Genomic DNA, 24,949 nt, shown 5'->3' on the forward strand with positions numbered 1-24,949 from the left:
ATGTCAAACCCCCTGAATGGATGTCAATGAATATAATGTTTTTTCTTTATGAAATGATGGTGATGATTATGATTGCATTATCTGTTCAGAGGTTGCTGGGCGCCGAGCTGACAAGCAGCTTGTGCCAGCTAACCACCCTCTTCCTCATGTCCACCTTGTCCAACCAGATGTAGGCCTCCCCGATCAGAGTCTTCTTCACAAACTTGCCTCCATTGGAGACCAGGAAAAGCTGCAAGGGCAGAACAATAAAGCGGCTCCATGTTTTGGAACAACTGTCATGTTTGTCAGAACACAGAACCATAAAACCATAACAAGACTGCAGCGTGTACTGACTTCTTTTTTTTTTTTTGGCGTACCTGTATCGAGTGTCCCGTGGGGTTAAGTGGGAAGCGGAAGGTCTCGTTAAAAGAAGGCTCCCGGTCGTGACGGCAAACCCTGGTCTTTTTCTTGATGATCCTCTTCTGAGTGGCCACGTTGACCACGTACAGCTTCACGTACAGGTCTGATGGAGCACGGGGGCGATAGAAGACAAACATTTCATTTCAGACTCGGGTTGCCAAATTATTTAAAATGACATCAAAAATAGTGCTTAGAAATAAATGTGTTGACATATCATGCTTTGAAAATATTATTTCGCATGGGTATCTCCAGAAGACAAAATACAATGTTTAGATTAAGAATTTCCAAAATCCCTGTGTAACTTCCCGTGGATATTCATTGGAATATTTCCAGGAATGAACCTCTCTTAGGAATTATGGTTTGATATCCACATGTAAAAACACAGTTGCAGTTCACCCCACCTGGTAGGTGGTCGGGACTTTTGAACTTGTGAGTGATGTTTCTGCACTGCAGGACTTCCAGGACCAACTGGTCGCCGTCTGTCTTCACCTCTTTCTTCAGGGCCACCTTGATCTCACCCATTACTTGAGTTTTCCCACCTACAACAAAGGCTCACGGTAAAAAAAAAAAAAAAGGCCAGCTAGAACAGCTGAACCTTATATAGGAAGCACTTTAAATGGTGGCTGCTGCGTGATGGCTGAGTTTCAATGTGACTGATTAGCCACATTTACATAACAAGGGGTGTGCACAATTATGCAATCACATCATCTCGAGAGTTTCTCCTTACTTCCTCTCCAAAAATATTTTTTTTCAATTGGGTTGTCAAGGTTATAGGTCATATTAACTGAGGAAAATACTATGAAATTATTATCTTAGTTCCATTTTTATATCACAAAAATCTGGCATTTCAACAGGGGTGTGTAAAGTTTCTAAATTATAGCACGTCCAAAGTTGAAGAGAAAAAGGCTACTGTTGTGGACTATTTTCAATGAGTGGCCAGCAGGTGGTGACACATACTGCAAATATGAGAAATCTAAAATCGTCGTCCCTTGATAGTCCAACCCACCTCAACACACAATTGAGACATGGTTTACGTTTCATTATAAAAAGTATTTCATATTTCAAGAGAATGTAAGGAAATTATCTGTTTATATAAGGTACAATTAAGACGCAAGTCACACATACCCAAACTGTTGTATATGTGTGTTGATGTGTGCCTTAAAGGGGCGCGGCCTCGCGAGTCCTATCGGGTGTTGCAATGAGTTGGTTAGTTCAGTAGTTGTGTGTGTTTCATGCACGTTGTGTTTTTGTTTTCTATTTGTGTTTTCAACTATATGTACTAAGAGTTTATTTCTGGTTTTAAGTAACTTGAGCTAAAATGTAAAATATCCAAAATGTCATCAGTCTATATGTCAGGACATCTGAATGCTTTGGCCTTAGCACAAAAACAGCAAAGGTTTGCTGGTGAATATCAAAAGCTCAGGTTACCAAAAAGTGCGAGAATCAGCAAATTTATGAATATGCTACATTCACTGTCCTCGAGTTCTCAAAGTAAGCCGCTTACCTTCATTCTCAGGAGTTCCAATGTGGTTTTTGTCCGTTCCGTTGGGAATTGTCGTACCACTGCGACAACAAAGACAAACAACATTAGCATTGGCACTGTCAGTCACAGCAGAGTTTTAAATGTTTTTTAAATGTCTTCTCTCACATGCGCGGGACTTGAAATATGGCACTGTCCACTCCAGTCCCTCCACCCTCACCTCCATCCAGACCACCCCCGTAGGCATCGCTCACCAGACTTGGGGCAGACAGCACCACTGGCCCTGAGACATCGCCCAGACGGTGCCCTGGTCCTGTCATACAGAGACAGAGAGAGAGAGAAAGCGAGAGAGTGTCTATATATGTATATAGAGTATGGCATATATAGTATACTTTATCATTATTATTTTAGTACTACTTAGTAAGTTTTTATTAGACCTTTGTTGCATCATATTATTTCCTTACACCATATACTGTAGTACTACTGCTACTAGCAGTATATTCTATAGTCACTATATTATTATTAGTTTATGCTATAGACTGACTGACTCTTTAGTCACTATTTTATTACTGATAAGTCAGCAGTTGTACTAGTTGTTTTATTGACGCTTCCGTGACTGTGGGTGTACCTAATATTCTGGCAAAGTTGTTCCACCCATTTCAACAAGTGCCCATATTGGCAATAAAATCAGTGACTTAGTAATTATAATCAAAACAAAATGAATTGATCCAAAGAACATATTGTTAAGAGAATACATATACATATTTACAAACGAGGAAACATTTCTTACAATATTTATATCTATCATGTCTGTTATTCACACATTTACAATCTTATATTAAGGTTTAAATCATTTTAGTATTTCTTTGGATGTTATTGATTATGTTTCCTGTATGTTGCCTCACCTTCCCTTTTTCTCTGCGCTCATTGGTGGATGAGGCTCGCAATGATGCTGTTTCCTGCTTTGACCGCCAATTGTTGAGGGCAGAGGGAGTAAAAAGGGTTGGGGTCCGGGGAGGAGTAGCAGGTAGGGTGGGGATTCTGTGTGCCATATGCATGTATGTGGGCGTGTGTGTGCATTTATGTGTGTTGCCGTTTGCTTTTGGTGCATTCACATGGTAAACTCATGCAAAGACACACACAAAGAGCGGCAGTAGAAAAGCCAGGGGAGCTGCAAAGTCATGCTTTTATACTTAAGAACACATAATAGAAATCTATTATTATTATTAGGATTATATTTTGTCCATTTTGCTAACTTCAGGGACTACCATCCTGCATTGGTTTCAGGGATTTAGAAAAACCAGATGCTTGGGATTGGCACATGCACACTAGGTTGTTATATTTGAAGGTTAGTGATTTATAACATAAGTTAGAGGCTTTATTTGTTTGTATTTTAGATGAGTTGAATCCAGGAAAACAAGCATATTCATTTTTGTTATGAACAGGACTTTTACATTGTTCAGTATTCGATATAATAACGGTGGAAAGGTTCCTAATAAAAGGAAAAAAAATACATGAAACTCAGGAATGCTATATCGCAAACGCGCAAGGGTTCACTGGAAGTAAATTCAAAAAGTGAAACTGTTTAGGTAGCGGTTTTAGTGTCAGCTACATGCACAAGTGGGGAGTGGAAAAAATAGGGGAGAAGTGTGTCAAAGGATGTGCATCAAGGGTAGGGAAGGGATTTACTTGGTTGCAGGCGGGACTGTTGCACGGCAGCCTCGGCGGCAGCGATGGCTATCCCTGCATCTTCCAGATGGGCCTGGGTGACACTGCTCTTGCTTTGGCTCCGCGACGGCCCGTGCGAACGGAGCTGGCCATCCGAGGAAGACTTGGAGCTGCCTGGGCTGCTGTGAGACTTTTCCAAGGACAACATCTGCGAATCTGTTGTGACGGTAGTGTGGATTTATTGTGTTAGCATCCTTTTTTTTGATCCTTGTTACCTAGCAGGAGGGACGCTAGACAGCATTCACTTAGCATTTATTCTGTCAAGGCTTTCTACAAATAAAACATCAGGCTAGGCAGCTGTACGCTTGGTTACCTGTCGTATGCCATGTGTTCTCCTTACCTTTAGAAGGATCAGGGAAGATTCCATGGCTTCTGCTCTTGATTACAGAGTTAACGGGTGAATCGAAGTTCCCTTCTCCCTGCTCTGGCCCTTGTCCCATACCGTGCCCAGGCCCCATGCCAGACCCTGACAGGTGTCCTTGGACACCGTGCCCCTGCCCGGCTCCAGACCCAGGCGGCCCCTGAACCCCTTGGTGGACTCTGCTGTGCTCAATGCTCTCGCTCTGTTCCTTGAGTGGAAACCAGCGAGGTGTGTTGTCGAGCTGAGTCGTGTTGGACAAGTCGATCAAGACCTGAGCTCAAACACAAACATTACAGAATGAGCCCAGGTGAAGATTTACTGGGTTTGTATGAAGACAAAGATTTTGACTCACTTCTCCCAGAAAGTCATTAGATGACGATCTGTCGTAGTCCCACACTGTCACCTCCAAGGTCTTTTTCTTAAGCTAGATTGAAGAGGAGAAAAGGAACTCATGTGGGACCGTCATGGGCACAATTCAGAATAACCTCTCGCATACATGAATGAAATGCTCTAATGTGTAAGAGGAAATGAACTTCAGAAGTGTGAGAGGGTGTTTCAGAAGTTAGTGAGTGGAAAAAAACCAGCATTCATTTGTGTGATCGTTTAGCTAGTATGTCTGAAAGCATTTCAACGTAACGTCAGAGAAGGTTTCACTCGTGCATGAGAGTATTTCAGAAGTGTGTGTTTCTTTGTGCTAAAATGAGTGCTATAATTCAAAGTGGATGTGCACAAGCATTTGAGTGCGTTTGTATGGCTTTGAACAAAATATTTTTTTGTGGGGACTGAAATGTCATTCCAAACAAAGCGACTAATGAAAATCAACACCCGCATGCGTGTGTCAAAGCGTTGCAATGATTTTAAAGATGATTGGGTGCGTTTGTGTGTGCTCATGCGTTGTTATAGTTTATTAGAACATGAATCTGAAAACATAAAGTGAATATGCATGCATGCGTGAACATGTACCTGTTCCAGATGGATGTTCTTGTATATGACAGTCTGGTTCCATTCTGGGTTCATGGTCTTCTGGGCATATTTCGTCCTTCTCTTGTTGTCCACACTGCGGCATTGCGGCAACACACAAAACACTTGATCACCATTTGCCCATCTTGGCAGTAGACTGAATTATTTTCCATAGACATGAACGTAAAGGAATAAGATGCGAGTCAATATGACTGTTTGGAAATCATGGTTTGAAAGAGATGAAGAAATAAATGCTTCCATTGATTCTTGTACAAAAGAGGCACGGGAGATTTGAAGGTGAGAGGCATGTGGAAGAAGCAGAATTCATGGTACAGTTTGTCTTAACATTACTACACCGAGCAGAGACACAAAGAACAAAAAGGATGAGTAACAAATCACAGAATTTGAAGGGAAGGGTAGAAAAAAAAAAACACAACACCACTAACTGAAAGCAAAGATCAGCACCACACTACCTTGCATTCTGGACAACCATTACTTGGCTGAGGGAGTCCAGAAGAGGAAGAGGAGGGCAGATTGTCACAAATAAGAAAAACGAAAAAACAAACAAAAAAAACAAAAAACAGAAAAAAAAACAGTCAGAGAAGCCCAACGAGCTCAAAGAAAAGTCAGTCAAAGGATAGTGAAACGGACCGATATACTCTCTCTAAGGTTACATACAAACACAGACAGGGTTAGGGTTACATCTTGGAAATGCATGACTAAGCAACTTGAACACTTGAACGCAATTGGCCGACAGGCAAATCAAAAGTGTTGTTCTACTATCTGCTATGTCGGACAACAACGTTGAACATACACATGGAGAGGAACGAGTCCTGCTGCGTACAAACATGTCTTTAATACTGTTAGGGAGTCTAATGGCTCTATTGATCCCTGGGCTAATTTCTTCCTCTCACGAAGAGAGCAGTCAGAGCAGCAACAACAACATGGTTACAGCAGGGGAAGCAACCATTTTAAAACTACTGAATTTGCAAGTTTGCGCACTTGTAAGGAATGCAAATGTTTCTATATGTTGCACTGTATTTCGTAGAGACATGACTACTCGCTCGCAGACGCTTACCCTCGCCCAGGCAGCAGGTAGACTTTGACAAAAGGGTCCGAGTAGCCGTCGTTGTCCCTCGGCGCCAGATTTCTGGCCTGGAGCACGTGAACAATTAGGTTCCCCACATTCCTGTCGTAGTTGATCTGCAGCTGAATTGGGAGACGGATCATTACTGTTGGTGTACGGCCAAGAGATGAGACCGAAATTCCATCCGTCTATTTGCTTTTAAAGTATCATTAAGGAAAAAGTGTTTGTCATCTTCCAGGTTGTTGAAAGTCTTTTGCCTTAAATCCATTGCAGTAAATAGCTTTGTCCTCTATGAGTTTCTTTCCTCTGCAAGCTTTGCTTGGTGCTCATTTTGCTCCAGTCTGTACAGCGAATCCTTCCCACCTCCAAACTTTTGCCGATCTGTGCAACCATTTAATGCACCACTATGGTAGTTAATCTTTGCTCACTCTGGCAATCCAAGAGGTGCGGTTAATCTTACTCCCAGCCGGGCAGACGCCATTGAAGCTCTTACGACTACTATTACTCACTGTTGATGCAATGTGTTTTATACCTGGATTTCTCCAGTAATGGGATGAGGCATCCTTATCATGTCTGTTGGCTGAAAAAAAGAGAACAGAAAGCCATGATTTGAATTTGTTGAACAAAAACACATTTATTCCGTGATGATATTAATATATAATCCACTCCAGCCCCCGCATCCCCACTCATATACGACCGTTCAAAGGTTTGCGGTCACTTAAAAATGTCCCTATTTTTAAAATAAAATGACTATTTTTCAATGAGGATAACATTTAACTAATCAAGATTACTCAACTAATTGAATGAGAGTCAGAACAGACCTCCAACTATTTCAAGTGCCTCTCATTAACTCCAAACATAGTTCAGATGTTTTAGTTACCACATTCATGGTGGTAATTATTTTTATGAAATTTTAGGAATGATTTACCTTGGTTTCATTTACAAAGTGTTATAAAAGCCTGGCATTTGAAAAGGGGTGTGTCAACTTTTTATATCCACTGTAAATCTTTGTGAGGACTGAATTGTCCTTGCAAACAAAACAAGTGATGTGAATCAATGTGTGTGTGTGTGTGTGTGTGTGCGTGCGTGCATGCGTGCATGTCACCTTGCACACCTCCATTGCATATACTTGTTGGATCATAATTGGCCTGTCATTGTCTGATGTAAAGCATAATAGAGTTTGACCTTCCTCCCTGGGGAAGGCCTCCCCTTGGACGCGTTATGTGATGTCACGCTAATGGAATGAAAATGGCAGAGGTGAACAAGGATGATGCTGAGGCATGTAAAAGGCAGCCCTACAGTCAGAGCTGGACACAGGGGCGTGGAGGGAGAGTTATCATTTCATATCATAATTTTGATACTAGTATTTTGTTTGTATTATATAACACTGAGTACAGGCTCCAGCACCCCTGCAACAGGCTAGGCGGTGTTCAAAATGGATGGATGGATAGTATTGCAACATGTAAAAATATGTATATATATATATATTTATGTATAATTTTAGCACAATGACTAATAATAATATTATAATGAATAAATCAATAAATCTAATAATATAATTCATTTCATCTTCCACTCGAGTACCTTGTGTCGTTGTTTCTTATTTATGGCAGGCGACGCAGGCTGGCCGGGGCTGGGCACCCCGCTGGATGTGGCTGACCCGGGGCCAGAATGCAGCAGAGCCGATCGCTCCAGTGCCGACAGTACGCCCAGACCGGCGGGTCCTTCGAGACCAGTGCCCATCGCACCCGGCGCCTGCTGCTGTGAAACCTTGTGCAGCTCAGCAGCCAGCTGCTTGGGATCTACGCCGGGAGAACGTTGGCCTCCTAATGCAACAAGCAACTGTGTAGTCACATTGCGATAGTGTAATACACATGCATGCAAATCCATTGTACATACCAGCCTTAAGCTGGACGTGGTGCTCCAGAACTTGTGGGTGCTCGGGATCGGACAGCATGTTAAGGTCGCTGTTTGAAATCGCACATTTGGGGACATTTGTAATATCAACCAGTGCAACAATCAATAAGAGTGGTCAGATGATGAGGATGTGAAGTGAGAACAGAAGGGTGTGGAGGGAAATAAAGTCATGCAGAGATCAGCCGTATAGACCTTTTCACCATGACGTCACTGGTTGCAAAATTCAGGGGATTTTACAAATTGAACACCTCATGGGAATTAACAAGAATAGATTAGAAATTTTAAAAAACTGAAGGTTGGCTTTCAATAGGGAATTCGGTATCTTACGAGTTTTTCAAATTACGAGCGGTCAAAGACAAAATGTGAGGTCAAGGAGCTTCAAAATAAAGGAAAAACAACAGATAATGTAATAGCCACATTTGTAGTAAAAGAGATTTTGCAATAATATTAGTTTATGACAAAATGAAACTTGAATTATCCTTGAATATGATACCTTTACAATAAATCACTCTCAGTTTCAAATTGTTTCTTATTAATTCCCGTGGAAGTTCTGAATGTCAAAAATTCCCTCCATTTTGTTTTTCTAACTCCTAAATTCTCATGGACTGCTAATTTTCCAACCCATTGGACCTTATAGGTAGGGTACCTCAGAGTTACAAACCCAGATGGCACCTCCATTTAACAAACCCCTTACATCTCATCTGGCCAAGGCAGAGTGGTTGAGAATCATTTTATTGGCCTTGTTCTCAGACATAGTTTAAAGTGTCATGTGTCAATTGAAGGTCCACTGGCCATATTATGAAAAGGTCAATCCAGCATGTCAAAGAGATTTCAGAGGGAGAGATAGCAAAACGGTGGCAGCTGTGACATACAGTCGTACGCAGAGCTCCGCCTCTGCACATGGCTGCCCCACAATGCCTTGCACTTCCTCGTAGGTCTTTCCCGTCAGCTGCACACCGTTCCACTCCAGCACCTGCATGCCTGGAATGGCGTCGTAGGAGGGAAAAAATTAGATATGGATAAGAATATTTAAGGTTTTGGATTGTCTGAGCTCATGACAGCTTTGGTCATTATTGTGAGCTGTGTTGCCTTTATGAGTGACATTTTGCAGACTGAAAAACCCTTTTTCCACTGCAGCTGCTCGTGTGTTGAACAGATGCCATGTTCAAGAAATGTTTGATAAATAAAACATTTTCTTCACAATTGGAAGATGCAAGGACATTATCACGTATCAGTACTTGGTAATGGCGTGTACATATTAAAATGTGAGAACTCGTACTATGTGTAATTTTTTTTATTAGTGCATCTTTATCGTCAATACATGTTGATAGTTGATTTGCACAATGAACAAAGACCACAGCAATGCAAATTGAAGCGATTTGCTAAAAAATTGTACTGAATGACTTCTCGCTAGTTAAAATTATTACGTCTTTTTGCCAAAAAATTTCACTATGTAGCCTCCCACGTGATTCATTTTGTCCTCTGCCTCCTCTTTCTCAGCCTATTTGGGTTTGCACCTGCAGGCATGTTCTGCCGTGCCACGCTCTGCGTCGTCCCCATTCAGCATGTGGTGCACTCTCAGCTACACATCAGCTTTTTAAAGCTAGAGTAACCTTCCTCCTTAGTCAAAATTATCATGAGGGTCACCACTGCGGATAAACACTAGAGGTAATCATGAAAAACAAGCTGTATTTGTGAGATTTGGTTTGAGCGTCTAATCTCTCCTGTTTGCAAATTGCACCTCAGTGTGTTAGAATTGCCTCTGCTGTGTAAGAATTGCTAAAAATAGCCTAATGACTAACACCGTGGAAGGTAAACTGAAAGGACGTGATGTTCTGTGCACCAAGAAATGACAGCGTGTATGTGACTCAATGATTCCGTCAAGCCTCATAAACGTCCGTTTTTACAAATAAAGGGCACACATACACGAGGAAAACGTACTTTGACTTCACAAATTTATAGCTATGCTGATCCAAGATCCGCCATTTTAACAGCCCGACAACAGAATCTCTAAAAGCCTGTAATCATGTCAGAAAAAGTGACTGTGTTTGCTGCTCGTTGGTGTTTTGAGAATAAAATATCAGGGTGTGCATACTTGCTAAATCCATAGCGACAAAGCCATATTCGCTTTTATCAAACTAGGGGCTTGCAGCAATGGAGGCAGGGTGGTCAGTGGCTCATTTGGATTAGACAGAACCACCCCTCCAAAACATGTTGACTTCAGTGAACAGTAGGAAGGGGGTGGTGTAATGTAATTCTTGAGTCTTCCTGTGTTAAGATGGAAAACATATTACAGACCCCTGGGGACTGTTTTAAATTGTGGGAACAAAAATCCATTAACCTCTCCTTTTAAAATGACACCATTTCAATAACAAAAGAAACTCATTCCGCTTCCCCTTTTTGTCTTCTTACCCTCTATGACTATTCCTGTTTGTTCGGCGACCCCACCAGGGATGACTCTGGCAACATAGGCACCAATCTGCCCTCGGCTGCCCGGGATCTCCTTGCCGCCGACCACCCGGATCCCGAGACCGTTCCCTAAGCAAGGAAACATTAAGTGACAATGATGGTCTGTCCACAAGAAGGGAGATTCTTCATGGTGTCTGTATGACTTTGTACCTGACACGCTAGAGTCCCTCTGGTCTCTGGTTAGTTTGATACGAGTGTGAGGGAAGACGTAAGGGGCCAGTTTCATCTGAAAAATACATGAATTAACATGATGTAAATCAGGGGTGTCAAACTCATTTCTTTCGCGGGCCGCATTGTAGTCATAGCTTCTTTCTGAGGGCAACCCAAATAAATGTATGAGCACCTCATATTATATACAGCAAAAGCTACAAAACAAACTGACAAATAACTCGTTTTCAAATCAGACGAGTAAAAACTGGTCAAATAGTAAAAAAAATATATATTATCAAAAGTGAAGACAATTTGCAATTCTAGTAATGACGCGAATTTGATGCACACTTTGTCTTTGCGGGCCACATAAAATGATGTGGCGGGACGTATTTGGCCCCCGGGCCTTGACTTTGACACTCACTGGTTGTATAAAGGAATCATTCGGAAATCAGAATGACCCATAAAAGTTCCTAATTTAGAGATCACACTACCTTCACTGCTATAAAGGTATGTTGATGTGCGTGAGTGTGTGTTTTTAACACATGCACAATCATTAATTGGTCTTCTTTTGAATCGAGTTTTCAATTATGTTGTATACCTGTTGTACAAATAAATAACAAAATAAATTTTAAAAAAATAGTTTATTTTTTATTTCCGAGAAGTACATATAATGCCATTTCTTTTTGTTTCGTTTCATTTCATTTTCGAATAATGCTATTTTGTTTCGTTTCAATTGCTAATATTCATATATAATATATGTTTCATTTCAATTAAATATTTCGTGACCAATCCATGGGCCTGCATCCAAACTAAACTACAAGCATTACGGTCTTATGATCAAATGTTTTGGTCACTGGTCATTTTGGTCATTAGCCACCACTGTTGACCAGTCTTAGACTCTACCCTTTAGTCATCATTCATGGATCATCGTATTAATTTCTTTGGAAAATCTACTTTGGGATCTTAAGATCAGGGGATGCTTTGAGAATAATTGTCAATTTTTGTCTATGTGAAGCCCTTTGAGACTGCTTGTGATTTAGGGCTATACAAATAAACTTGACTTGACTTGACTTGACTTGTCTACTGTTAAGTAGGCATTGTGAAATGTGTGAAATATGCTCCAGTATAATGCTTTAGTGAATCGGCAACTCACTTGTCCCCTGTTTGCCATGTGCCTGGCCTGTGGCTGTCCTTCTCTTGGCTTGTCAAACCAGTCGGTGTCCTCTCGTCTCAGATGGTAGGCTGGGCAAGGAAAGGTAGCCGGTAAAAAAAAAACTGTTAGTGAATAGGGGTTAGGCTATCTACTGGATGCTTTAGGTTAGGGTAAGTAAAGCAGAACTAAATCTTCAAATCAAGCTTTGGAAACGCTGTTTCCGATATGCATCACAAAGTCTGTTACACATCAATTTAATTGCTGTCATATTGCCCAAAATGATTATATTTTCTCCAGCTTGACATGGTCCTTGACACGGTGAAGGAAATTCACGTTGATGCTTAAACATATTATTCCTCCATCAGCTTGGCATAAAGCAGGATCCTAAGGGCTTGTATACTTTATGTGCTTTCACCAACTAATTAATACATTTGATTCTGTCTTTCCAAGGATGTTAATGATACATTTTTGAAAGGTTATCAATTTGATGATTTTTTTTTTTTTTCATCTGGAGTTTTACCAAATTTTAATGTAATTCTCGTTTAATTGGCGTATAGCGGCTAAGTCAATGTGTTTACTTGTATGACGGAAGGTTAAGAATGTTACTACGACCATGCAGGATTTTCCTCTTCTATTGATATGTTGTTTAGATGCTATTCTCTTGAGAAACGTTAGTCTCCCTTTGCTCTGTGGCCTCTGAGTTTGTCCTACTATCCTATCCTATTATCTGTGCATCTTGACTTAAGAGCGCTTATCAGAATTAGAGGGAAACATTCTTATCAAAGATCAGTGTGCAGCAGTAGTATCAACCTTGAATATTTTTTTTTGAATCAGAAACTTATAGTAATTGAAACTTAAATCCTAGCACACATCTCTGTGAGAAAAACACACATGAACATGTGTAACCAGAAAAAGAACTGATATGATTTACGGAATCAATGTGATGTGCAGCCATTCCTCAATGATGCATACTCACTGAGTCAGTGCAGAAGATGTGCTATTGTGATGGTTCATTCCCGAAATGAATTGCAACTAAGGGTTCCACTAAATGGCATGGGACTTTCTACCACTGAGATGTGGGTCATTCCAGAATGGATCCAGTCAGTATGTTCATAACTTAAAGAGAAGCGAATCATTCAGGAGAGTAATGATATGTGACATGGAGGCGTACATTTTGTATGTTGCTACATGGGAGAATGCTGTCTCACCTTCTATATTCCAGTTTGGGCCTCCAGCTGGGATACAAAATTGTATATGTTTATATATATATTTTCTTAAATATGTTTTTTTTTGTTTCAACAAAAGCGTGCAGCAGCCTGTAAAGTCAAGGAACTAAGCTTTTATGTAGACTACTGGGAGTGTATGTTGGCACATGCATTAAAAGCGGGAGTTAATGTATGATGCATGCTTGAAACTACAGCAACCAACTAGCCGCTACTTGTAGACACTTAAAGGAGAGTCATTATGAAAAAGACACAAGATATACTATAGGGGGGAAAGCTCATCCATCAACCAGTGTGTAAATGGGCCTTGAGAGTTGGTTAACTATGATACTCTACCGTGTGCGATACTTTCATGAAAGATTCTGGCTTCCTCTCTGTTCAACACCAGCACGGACTCACTGAGTCCTGTAATCAAGGCAGATTGACACTTATATGTGGGGTCAGCACACAAATCATCTTTTTTTATCACCCACAAACAGCCTTCTAAAACAGTCCACAAGCTACATGGTATGTGAGTGTCATACTCATTCATCAAGACAGTGTTTTGAATTTGTTGTGTGAATGTGTGTTTTGCGGCTACAAATCTGGATTTCTACCAAAAACAGCAATGAGGATAACTGAAAATATGAAACACATTGACTTTATTAGGACAGAAACTCAAATCATATACGCTGAATGCATCTCGAAAAACATGCAAGGATGCAAAATCAAATACAGATAAAGACACTTAACCTAACACAATTTGCACACTATGGCAATAGAATGAATTACTGCATACCTTTATCGAGGTACAAACATAATGTAATGCAGACTAAAAATATACAAAACAAAATGACAATGCATGCATATGAAATCACAGAAGAAATATTGATAGACCTGAATTGTGCCATACATAAACGCAAGCTTATGCATTACAAGTGGAAGCATCAAAATGATGAAGAACTGCATGCAACATATCTAATGGAATGATTTTCAACATGACAGAAAAAATGTACGGTAACATGTAAGTAGCAACGCTTACTGTAACTACTGATGATAGAATAAATAACACGTAAGATCATTCAACAGTAACATGCATGACAAGCAAGTCCACACAGTTGAGTTCTTGCAACAGTCTCTGGTTCCATTTACCTTCACTGTCCGACATGGCACCTTGTAAGTCGTCCATGATGTATGCGATATCTCGATCATAGCCGCGAGTTCGAGATTCTTCCCTCATGTGTTGTTGGACCTCTGGCAGGGAATGGCTTGAGCCAAACTGGTCCCTGGAGTCAGCAGAAATTGGTGGGAGAGGTCCTGCTGATGCCCGAGCCATACCCATTGGCTGGCCTACCGGGCTCAGTGGGCTTTCCTCCTCGGAGTTCTGAGCCACGATGGGGATACGGCCCCGGCTATGGCTGATAGGCAAACTGGTGGGCTTTGTTCTGGTCACGCCAGGACCAAATGCTGCGTCCAACACTTCCACCTCAGTTTTAAGTCGTAGTGAGGAGCTGGAAAGGTCCCGTTTGATTGATAGATCCAAGCCATAGACAGAGGAGGGTCGGGAAGATGGACGAGATGATGGTCTGGAACGGCTCCCACTTGGATAGGTACCATCATCGTGGGCAGAAGCCCTACTCGTGGACCCGAGTCCAAGAGACTGCCCCAGAGAACCAGCAAGATTAGCTCCCACTGAGGAGCCCAAATATTTTTGCTGCTCTGTTAAATTCTTCCTCAGTCCAAACGTAATCTCATCCTGAAGAAGCCTTGCCCTGGCAGCCAGGTTTGTGACAGAGGAAGCTCCGGATCCCATGTAGCTGCCAAAGCTTGCCTCCAAATCCCGACTCTCCTGAATAGGGGAAAATTTGGTGATGGCCTTTGGGTCTATTAAAGCCTTTTTGTTCTTCATCTGTTTCTGGTAAATTACAGCAGCTGGGAGTTGTTTTGCAGCCTGCTTCTCAAGTGTGAGCCTTCCAATGCTGTATTTTTCACCTTTAGGAAAGTGTCGAAAACTGCTATCGCTGGACAGATAATGGGGAAGGCCCAAGGCTGATAAATGTTCTAGTCCTTCAGTTCCTCGACGGAACTCCTGCTTGATTTGTTGCTTGAGTAGCTTTAACTCATAGGGCTCTTCCATACTGTCTTCCTCTCCTTTACCATAACCTTGAAGTTGGGACTGGCCTAAAAAATCTGCTACCTAAAGGGGGGAAAAGGAAAAATTATAAGTGCAACAGAAAGGATAGTGGAGAAAGAGTTGACAAAGGTGATTATGAAGAAAAATGATGGGGGTGTACCTCTGTGCGCCTGACTTCAGCTGCCCTAAGTAGTCTGTCTGTCTTGGATAGCTCTTTATCAGGCAGGTTAAATCCAGAACCCAAGCTAGAGGTACCCAATCCTGTGGATCCTTTGGTGAGTTCTCCTATGTCCTCAATCAGCACATAGTTCCTGGCATGGTGGTGGTCGATGTCAGCGTAGAATGAATCCGCAGAGATGCTTGACATGGGACTAGAGGCCATGCTTCTCTCCTCTAGCCCGAGCCTCAAGTCCAAGCTACCGTATTTGCCTCCGAGATGCGCCACCCCAAAGCCGCTTTCTGAGGAGGTCGGCACAATGATTAGAGGCTGGTTACGGATGACCTCATAGTTAGTGGAGATCTTGGGCTCTAAATCAGACATGTTGGTTTGACGCTGCTTTCCTTGTTGTAAGAGCAGAGCGTGCTGGTAGCTGCTTGATTGATCCTGACTGTGGGAGAGGGAAAGTGTTGAGACATGTTGGTACGGAGACACCTGTTGATGGTAAACAGACTGTGGTTCATACAGATTGTGTTGGGTATAATGGCTTGTGGTTTGAGTCTGGGGGACATATTGGCCGTAATGAGAGTAGGGACTTGTGAGTGTGTTGTACTGGGAATCAGCTTCTGTATGCGGGGGTATGAACTGATCAAACTCTGATTGGGGCGCTGTGCGTGGCCTCTCCAGGCCATCACCTCTGTCATCTCTAATGTTGCTAACCTCACTGTCTGACATGTAATCTCTTTCTTCAGCCACACCCTGGAGATATGCCCTCTCCCTTTTCTCTCGCTCTTTCAGCAAGACCTCCTTTCGACGATTAATACCCATCTCCAGGTACCTGCAATAATACAATATCATCTGTCATCTTGTTGTTAATTAAGGAACATTTCTTAGAACTTTCCAAACAAGGAAAATACTATTGGTTCTCACACAATAATACCTTTCACTATGTGTGAGTTTGGAGCTGTCTCACTGAATGATCTCAAGGCAGCCTTTTAGCCCATAAGCTAGTAAGTGTGGGCATCATGCAGATGGATTAGGGAGGATGATCGCAAAAGAGGGATGAGAGCAATGGTATTAATCAAAATTATGGGTGACAACCAGAATCATGTAATGGACTGTCATACAATCTATAAAAGCCATTTTTTTTTGTTTAATCTGTACCATCTCACCGTAGCTTTGCATCAATTTCCTTTTCCTCTTCGTCTAGTTCAGCTTGTTTCTTGCGTAGTTTTGAAGATTCCCTCTCTACCATATCAAGCTCTTTGTCAATGTCCTGCAGGATCTTGGCCCTGGCCATTGTAGTACTGCGAGCAAGCCGACGACGGGCAGAGTTGGTGCTGTAGCCTGCGCGTCCCATCAGCGGGTCTTCTTCGGGAGGTGGGTCGGGGAGTGTCCGTTTGACCTTCTTACCTGTACTACAGGGGGACCCTCGACCCTAGAACACATGGACAAAGAGTGAATTAACCGATTTTTTTTAATCAGTATTGCTGATTGTATTCTGAAATTGACTTTGTAACTCACTGAATATGTGTCAGCATAGTAGACTCCCATTCTGCCTTCTGTGGTAGGACTCAGAGACTTCTGACCAGGCTTCAACCGAGGACAAGAGGAAAATCTGCTTGGGTCAGCAGTGAGCATTCTCTGTCCTCCAACTGATGTATCATGCGATAGAGGGGGCACAGATGTATAGAAACCTCTCGACCTTGCAGTGGCATCAGTTGTGAGGTGTGTACTGTAACCCACGTCAGCAGGTGTATGCCTTCTGTCCGATTCTGTCTGACAGCTCAGACTGCCCCCTCTTCGAGAGCTTTCAGGAGCTGAGATATGTTTGATTATTTCCACCTTGGTGTCCATCTGGACTTTAGGTCTTTTGATAGATCCAGAGTGGTCAGTCTGAACAGATATCTCAGCAACTGTCTGGACAGCAATGCTGGACACCTTTGAGCTATGTTTTCCTTCGCTGCTGTGTTTTCGGGTACGTCTTCTAGACTTTGCAGGAGCATCCCATTCGTCTTGGTCCTCATCATCACTCTGAGCCGAACTATCAACGTTTCTTTTGTTCTTCTTCCGTCTTCCAACATGCTGCTTTTCGGCTGAGTCTTCATCGTCTGTCTGCACCCCACTGTCAATGATTCTTTTGCCTGTGTCCTGATTGTTTTGAACCCGCCTCCCGATGTTATGCTGGTCCTGACTTTCCTGTAATTGTTTTCCAATAGACGGACCTGAAGGTTCATCCTTTACAGGCCAGTACTGTCCACTGTCCCCTACTCCTGCATACTTGGCCTCAAGTAGGTTTGTGGTAGTACCTGTACTAACATAGTGCTCATTTAACTGCCGTTGGAGTTGAAGCTGGAGTTGTTGGATTTGCTGCAATTGCTCTTTCTGCTGAGTATATGTCTCCTGTTGGGCCATCATGTGAGCATGGTGTTCTTCTTCTTGTTGCATGAGAAGCTGTTGTTTTAGAGCCTGGAGCTCCTCAAGCTCTTGTTGCACCATAAGTTGCTCCTGTTCACGATAGCGCTGGATCTCCTGTCTCTCCCACTCTAACTCCTCAGCAAGACAGAGCTGTTTAAGCTTCTCTAGCTCTAGAAACTCCCTTTCCATCTGGTATTGAGCCATCTTGGTGCTGTCTAAACCTGGGAATATTGGAGACAAGGCTAACGCATCTAGAGAAGCTGCGAGGGCTTCCAATGTGGCATCTGAATACATTTCTGGATACCCTGTTATGATGTCAGCCAATGCTGTGGGTAGAAATTCCTTTGGTACCCCTGTGTCATAAGGAATAATTTGACCGTGGTCTGTGGGAGGGATGAAGCCAAACTGTTGGGGCACAGCCTGATTCTGGGCTGTTGATGTGGGCACTAAGGTAGAGCTGAAGATGGAGCCAGGTTGTGTGGTAACAGCATATGTTGATGGAACAGGGGCTGAAACAGAGGAGTAAACTATTCCTTCTGAAGTTCTTAGACCACTGGTGACACCAAACACAGTGAGTGTGTCTTGAGAAGATGGAGAAGTCACTCCAGCAAAGTCTGATGTAGCTTTGCTAGTGTAGTCTAGAGCTTTACCTGCCACAACAAGACAGGGGGATATTGTTTATTATTTGAAATACACACCATGATTTTGTCTATGAAATTAAAGCCACTTAAACCAGATTCAGAATATGTCCATGCACATGCATATTTGAAGTCATTTTGGCTAACAAGATGCAAAGCCAAAATATTGTGGGAGCACACGCAGGCAAACACATGCATCTGTTTGAAAAAGAAAAAAAAACACAGTTACTGAAACAATACAATTAAAAGGGCAACAACAAGACGCAGAAATAAAAAAACGACTATGATCGGCCAATTTATCATGCAGCACAAACTTTACTTTACTCACCAGTCGAAAGTTTGGTGGCAGTGAGATCGATAGCTCCATCTGTAGATCCAATGAGGTAGTCATAGTCTTTGTTGGGATCATAGGGAAAGAGTCGTACCTCTCTGAGGCTGGTCTCAGGTAGTGACGATTTTTCACCATTTACACCTGTGAGAACATACTGTCCAGCATCATCATACTGGTTGGTATCTCTGTGGACCAAACGGTTGTCGGGCTGAGTTGTGACAGGTGGTTGTGTTCGACAACTTCCTGTAAAGGGTAATTTGTATATGACATCACAGCATACACTCCTTCTACCAGCTGTGAGGTCAACTGGTGTCTCATCATCCTCAACAACAGTGGTTATTACTTCAGGGCTTGTTCCGGATAAAGCTACCATAGACCTTACTGGTCTATAGTTGGACAAATCCATGGCACCTGTTGCCTCCAAAGATAGAACGTTGTTGATATCTGTTGCGGCAGAGGTAACCGATTGTTTCCCTTCTCTGATGAGTGCTCCATATGAAAGATTAATTGGTATGTCTTGAGCTGTGGATGGTACAGCAACAACTACAGGCTGGGCATTCACTGGTGTGTAGACAATTTGTGCTACTGGTTCGCATGGTTTGTATGTGGTGAGAGGCAAGGGTAAGGATGTAACAGGCCCCTGCAAGTCGAGAGGTTTCTCTGCTGGAGGCTTGCCGAATGAAGCAATGGTTGCCGTGCATGTGACGATTGTGATGCTGTCAGTTACTAGAGCCAGTGTAGTTGCAGGGACAACCTCCGCACTGAGATTGATTATTTTTGGCTGCACAGCTGTGATTTGACGCACAGAATCATTGGATGACGGTCGATATAACTCTGGTGGAGTCAAATCCATGCCTTGTTCAGTCATCTTCTCGCCAACCTTCATGGTGCGTAGATCCATTACATCTCCACGATGGATTATCTTTTCATTTTGCTTAGGGTGAGTTTGGTATTTTCTTTCATCTGATTTTATGGTGGCAGCTATGTTGGGGGGAGTATGTTGTGGAAGTCTTTCATGGACAACAGACACAGTAGTTCTCTGGACCTCTGTGGTGACGACTTGGGTGACTAAGCTCGGCTGAATTTCAGCAGACTGACCTGTAGTTGAAACTGAAGAGTATTTGTGACTCAAACTAGAGACAACTTTCTCAGGTCCTCGAATCTCTTGGCTTTCAATGGACTCTTGCTGAATTTTAGTGATGGTGATGGGTGCAATGGCTCCACTGGGTGGGATGTCCTGTGCGGCAGGTATTGACGTTCTCCTTTTATACGCTTCTGTTTTTATTATCTCTAGTGGGTGATCATATTCAGATGAATATGCTAATAGCTGTGGTGGGTCAACTGGAGGAAATGAATCAGTCCTGCCAAACCCATAATCAGGAATATCTTTTTCCGCTGGCATGTTTATTACCAAGGGCTGCTGCATGGTTAAAGACTGTCTTCTTGTGGCAGAAAAGGCCCCAGTGTTGACAACCTGGGCAGACACTTCATAATCTGTAGGAAAGGTAAATATTTCACTTGTGCTGTATGGTTGTTTTCCTATGGATGATATTGAGGTCCTCCTTTCACTTGAAGTTTGTTCAGCTGTAACGTCACGTGACATTGAATCCACTGCCTGAGATTGTATCATGGACGACAATGGTGCTTGTCTCACAGCGACCTCCATTGTTTCAATATGTGTTGGGTCTGGTTGCAATGCAATGACCTCAAGTGGAGGTGTTGAACATGGCATGGCTGTTGTTCCATAGACTTCCGGCATATAAGTAACAGGAGGCTCTTCTCGCTGCGGTATCACATTTGACTCCATTATAACAGATGCAGGAAGTAATTCAGGAGAAGGTGCAACCTCTTGATGCAATCTTGGTATATCCGGAATCGTAATGACATAATCCTTTTGTGGTTCTGTCACAGGTGGTTGAGGGGCCCTCCACCCGGCTGCAGAATAGGGTATTATTTGCTGAGTTGCTGCAGATAGCTGTTGACTCGTTGCAATTGGTGACCTTGGTGCTGTCTCTGTGATCATGATTCCATCAGCAGTTTCTGGTTGGGGGTGTACATTTTCCATTTCAATTTCATGTTGTAGGCAAAGACCACTAGAGTATACTGAAACTGTATTTTCCTTGGGACTTAGTACATCTGAAGCTAATCTAGGCTCCAGAAAAAGAGAGACATGTTGAGTGGGAGCCTGTTGGGTTGGCATTGTTTGTAGTTGGACCACAGGAACTTCAGCTAAAATCTTGCCTTCTGAGACTATTTTTTGATGTTGAGTGATATCTAAGGCAGACAGTGATTTTGCAGAGCTTGTACTCAGCTCAACTGTTGCTGAAGTCTCTAAGATGCTGTCTTGCATTGTTGATGATGGCAAGGGCTGATAAATGGCTTGTTGTTGCTGCATTATCACAGGTATGTTTGGCTTCTTTATTGGGTCTGGTACACTATGGGCCTGAATGAATGTTTCCGTATCAGTGTATGCCACAAAATAATCTCTTTCGGACTGCACTTTAGAGACCGCCATACTATTGGGTGACACTTGTTCTAATGGAACAGTGGAAGCTATGGGTATCGGGGGTGGAAGCCCTACAGTGGGGACCGATGCCCTCCGTACAGTGGCCTGTGCTGAAAATGTTTGACTCGGGGTATTCTGCTCTAAAGGGGTGGTTCGAACTTCTGGCCCTTTTGTAGCTGGAATAAATCCTCGTCTTATTGGTGCCTGGACTGTAATCACTTCTGTTGGTGAACCAGGCTCGGACGGCAGAGTTATCACCACATATGTTTTCAAAGAGTTGGCATGCCTCGGAGATAACGGTGATTTGGGAGATGTTCCCCCTGACTTACTCTCTACAGGTCGAGTCAAACTGAGTGACAGGGCATTTGGAGGTGCTTTGGTTCTCGGCAGTGTTGCAGCTTTTGGTGCAACAACAGGAGGTGGTTTGACACTTTCTCCTGGTTTGTGGCTGAAAACCAGTCCAGCTGGAATTATTACAGGCTTAGGTGGTATTGGTGGAGGAGCCTTGGAAGAAGGACTAGCACCAGCTTTTGCAACAGAAACCTGGTATGCTGTTGCTGAAGCAGGAACTGGAGGCTTTGGATAAATATTGGGCTTTGAGAATGTCAAAGGAGGTGGTGGAGGTGTAGCAGCTACAGGTATTTCAACCATTTCTGTAACATTAGTTCCCACAGCAGGTTTAGGTGGGAGTGGTGGAACTTCTGACACTGTACAGGATCGTAACGTTGAATCTGTGGATGCACTTTCAATCACATGGTGTGTGACTGTTTGACTGGTTGGTACCTGAGATGCCGAACATGCTGCCGTGCTGTCTTGAAGAGTTCGGGATATCCTAGTTGTGTTTTCAACACTTGGCACTATGATCACCACATGCCCTGCTCTCGTTGGGGTCACTATCTGAGCTACAGCCACATCATCAGGTTTCATATCCTCCATTCTTGGCTGTATATCCACAATTACAGACTGCATTGGCTGGGCCGCAACTGTGACTCCTGTAGTGATAGTGGAAGCCACAATGGTGGAGACATTCTGAGCACCCTTTATCGGTAGCTGATTACCACCATGCTCAGGTAGTGAAACTGATGTTGATCGCGGCGGAGGGGGAGGTGGGACTTTCTTTTTTACGATAGTAGTTGAAGGGATGGATACAGGGATCATCGATTTGGATGCTGGTTGGACTGAGTGCACAACATTTGCTTGTGCCTGGGAAGTGATTGCTGTGATTGTTGAGAGTGGCGCAGATGTTTCTGTTGGGAATTGAGATGTAGTCGAAACTAGGTCTGGCATCTGGACAATTACTGGTTCTTGGTAGGGTACCGGAACAGTTGAAGTAGGCACAAGAGCTGGAGATGGAACGGAGCCTTGAAAACTACTTGCAACTCGTGATCCAGTAAATTGAGCTGCTGGTTTGGCTGTGACAGCGACAGGCTCTGGTCTTGAGGTTGAGACCTCTCGCACTGACGAAGCCTCAGTGGGCATTTGGGAGGGAGATGTAACCAAGTCTGGCATTTCAACTATAACAGGAGGAGGAGTTTCCTCTGAGGCTGACTTTAAAGGTACAGGAACAGATGACTTAACTTGGACTGGTTCAGTTGTTTCCGCTTTAGATGGATCAGACACCACATCTGGAATTGCTACTACAACTGTAGTGCTTTCTCTTGAAGATTCTTCATCTTTAGCGGACATGAATGATGAACCCTCTTGAGTGGTTTGAGTCAAGAAAGAAGCTGTCGGTGTCGAAAGAGGCGTTGAGTCTGATGATTGAGCCTGGTAGGATGAAGACGTGGCATTAGATTCCATGCTGGAATCGGGTGTGGCCGGTGAAGTTGGTGGTGACTGTGGCGATACAGGGGAAGGTGTCGTGGTCAGTTCTGGGGCTAATATTGGAGTTGGAATAGGTTTTGCTTCTGGGACTTCACAGACCAGCGATATTGGTTCCATTTCGCTTGTCTCGGACAAAGGTGGGCTTATGGATTGATCATCTTTAGTTTCGGAATCATCACTTGGGGTAATGTCGGATGAAATACCAACACCATACTCATCTGGTAGACTGTCATCCTCGTCTTCTCCTGATGAACACTGTGTAATTTTGAGGTCAGGTATGGGGAAGAGTGCTTTTCTAAGTGCAGGATCAAGCGGTACCATGGGTCGAACAAAATCTATTGAGCCAGATGTTGTGCTTGGAACAACAGTTATCTCAGATCGCTTAGGAGGTTCAGTGGGACGTGGTGGAGCTGGCCGTTTTTTCTTCTTGACTGGCGCTTCATCAGAAGGTTCATCAGTTTTAGTAGTCATGCTTTCTCCAGTGTGCGAAGAGACTTCTGTGGGCATGATTACAACACAGGTCTCGGGATCTGGAGGAGACACAGATGAGACAGATTCCAATGCTGTCTGGGCCTGTTTAAACTCTTGTTCGATCATCATCAATTCCCTCTTTTTTTCCATCATCTCCTCATAAACCTCCTCTGGAGACCTAAGTTTCTTCAAAGGTTCAGGGCTGATTTCTTGTTTGAAGACTTCAAAGTCAGTCATCATTATCTCAGGCTCCTCAACCAAGGATTCATAAAGATAGTCTTCGATTGACATGCCACCATAAAGCGGCTCAACACCTGGAGGGCTGTCACCTGGGATAGCTTTGGCCTTCTGGAGAATGTCCTCATATGCTTCTTCTGCACTCTTTAATGACTTTGAAATACTTTCCATCTCTTCAAATGGCCCTGATGAAATATATGGTATCACTGTTGGAGAAGGTTTGCCTCCTCTCTGTACAGCCTGCTTTGATTCTGGCTCTGATTCTATGCTCGCCCAGTACTCGGAACCAGATGTTCTGGCTTGTCTAAGATCCTCTGCAGAGGAAGTACTTTGATCGGAGGACAATTGACCATGCACGTTAAGTTGGCTCTTTTCTTTACGAAATTTCTCATCCTCTGAGGAGTCTTCAATGGTGGGGAGTGGTTGTGTCGCATGTCTGTGTTTACCCTTGCGAAACTGTTTGTCCCCGCTAATCCTTCTGTGACTCGGACTGCTATCACTGTCCTCCTCCAGAGATGATGCTGATGTAGGTGACGACCCTGGAGTGAAGCTAGACGCTTGAACGCTCGATGAGCCCTTTGACAGGGATTCAGTGATGCTCTCTACCTCTTCATCAGTGCTTTGTCTATGTCTGATGACTGGAATAGCTTTCTTTAAGGTCGTGCTGGGAATTGTTTCATGTGTAGTTGCCTCGCTTGTCGTTAAGGGGGATTTTGTCCATAGTAGCGCACCTTCATTGTCGGTGCAGCCTTTGCTTGACAGTGATTTACGTTTTATGGAGGCATTATCAAGCTCAGCTTTCTTGATAAGCTCCTCATTGGACAATTTCCTTTCTTTCTCTTCCTCCGAGAGAGACATTTCCTCTTCGCCACCCATATCCATGATCTGACTGCGAAGGAAGTCTTCATCTTCTACAGACGAGTCAGCACTTTCCGTTTTGATTTCTTCACTGATAGATGGTACATCGGTCACCTTCAGTCTCCTCCTCTGAATCTCAGGGGAGGGTGAAGGGGTGAAATCACTCCCGCTGCTCTCTTCCATTGCTGGAAAACTAAGCCGCCTTTTCCCACCTCCGACAACCTCCTTATCTGGCAGGATTTTCTCCTCTTCTGCGTCAGTTTTAGTCACACTGCACACACCCTGCTCCATATTTGGTTCCTCTGACAAGGGTAATATCTGGGGTTGAGCATCTTCAACTTTAGATGTTGCCTTGGAAACTGGCTTGGGCACAACTTGGTTCCCAAGTTCATCAGGAGATTTTTCCAATTTTATAGGCTCTTTTGCTGTATTGTCTCCCACCTAAAACACACAAACACAACATATCTGT

The 24,949-nt window shown here is 43.2% G+C and overlaps 1 protein-coding gene across 1 annotated transcript in view; it reads right to left on the bottom strand.

Annotated features, from left to right (window-relative positions):
• The window catches only part of pclob (piccolo presynaptic cytomatrix protein b), a 41,947-nt gene continuing 16,998 nt past the window's right edge, over nt 1-24,949 (bottom strand). Inside the window, exons 14-35 of the mRNA XM_061282622.1 lie at nt 18,582-24,921; nt 16,722-18,265; nt 16,370-16,635; nt 15,201-16,035; nt 14,000-15,103; nt 10,552-10,627; nt 10,345-10,470; nt 8,805-8,913; nt 7,915-7,982; nt 7,600-7,841; nt 6,548-6,595; nt 6,007-6,137; nt 5,402-5,428; nt 4,932-5,025; nt 4,321-4,392; nt 3,948-4,239; nt 3,569-3,763; nt 2,048-2,192; nt 1,904-1,962; nt 801-938; nt 357-502; nt 1-229 (exon numbers count right to left, since the gene is read on the bottom strand). Of these exons, the coding sequence (XP_061138606.1) occupies nt 86-229; nt 357-502; nt 801-938; nt 1,904-1,962; nt 2,048-2,192; nt 3,569-3,763; nt 3,948-4,239; nt 4,321-4,392; nt 4,932-5,025; nt 5,402-5,428; nt 6,007-6,137; nt 6,548-6,595; nt 7,600-7,841; nt 7,915-7,982; nt 8,805-8,913; nt 10,345-10,470; nt 10,552-10,627; nt 14,000-15,103; nt 15,201-16,035; nt 16,370-16,635; nt 16,722-18,265; nt 18,582-24,921 (12,201 nt within the window). The 3' untranslated portion in view covers nt 1-85. The remainder of the gene's footprint in view (nt 230-356; nt 503-800; nt 939-1,903; nt 1,963-2,047; nt 2,193-3,568; nt 3,764-3,947; nt 4,240-4,320; nt 4,393-4,931; nt 5,026-5,401; nt 5,429-6,006; nt 6,138-6,547; nt 6,596-7,599; nt 7,842-7,914; nt 7,983-8,804; nt 8,914-10,344; nt 10,471-10,551; nt 10,628-13,999; nt 15,104-15,200; nt 16,036-16,369; nt 16,636-16,721; nt 18,266-18,581; nt 24,922-24,949) is intronic.

The sequence above is a fragment of the Syngnathus typhle genome, linkage group LG7 (assembly GCF_033458585.1).
Source record: "Syngnathus typhle isolate RoL2023-S1 ecotype Sweden linkage group LG7, RoL_Styp_1.0, whole genome shotgun sequence".
In the NCBI taxonomy this organism is placed as follows: Eukaryota; Metazoa; Chordata; class Actinopteri; order Syngnathiformes; family Syngnathidae; genus Syngnathus; species Syngnathus typhle.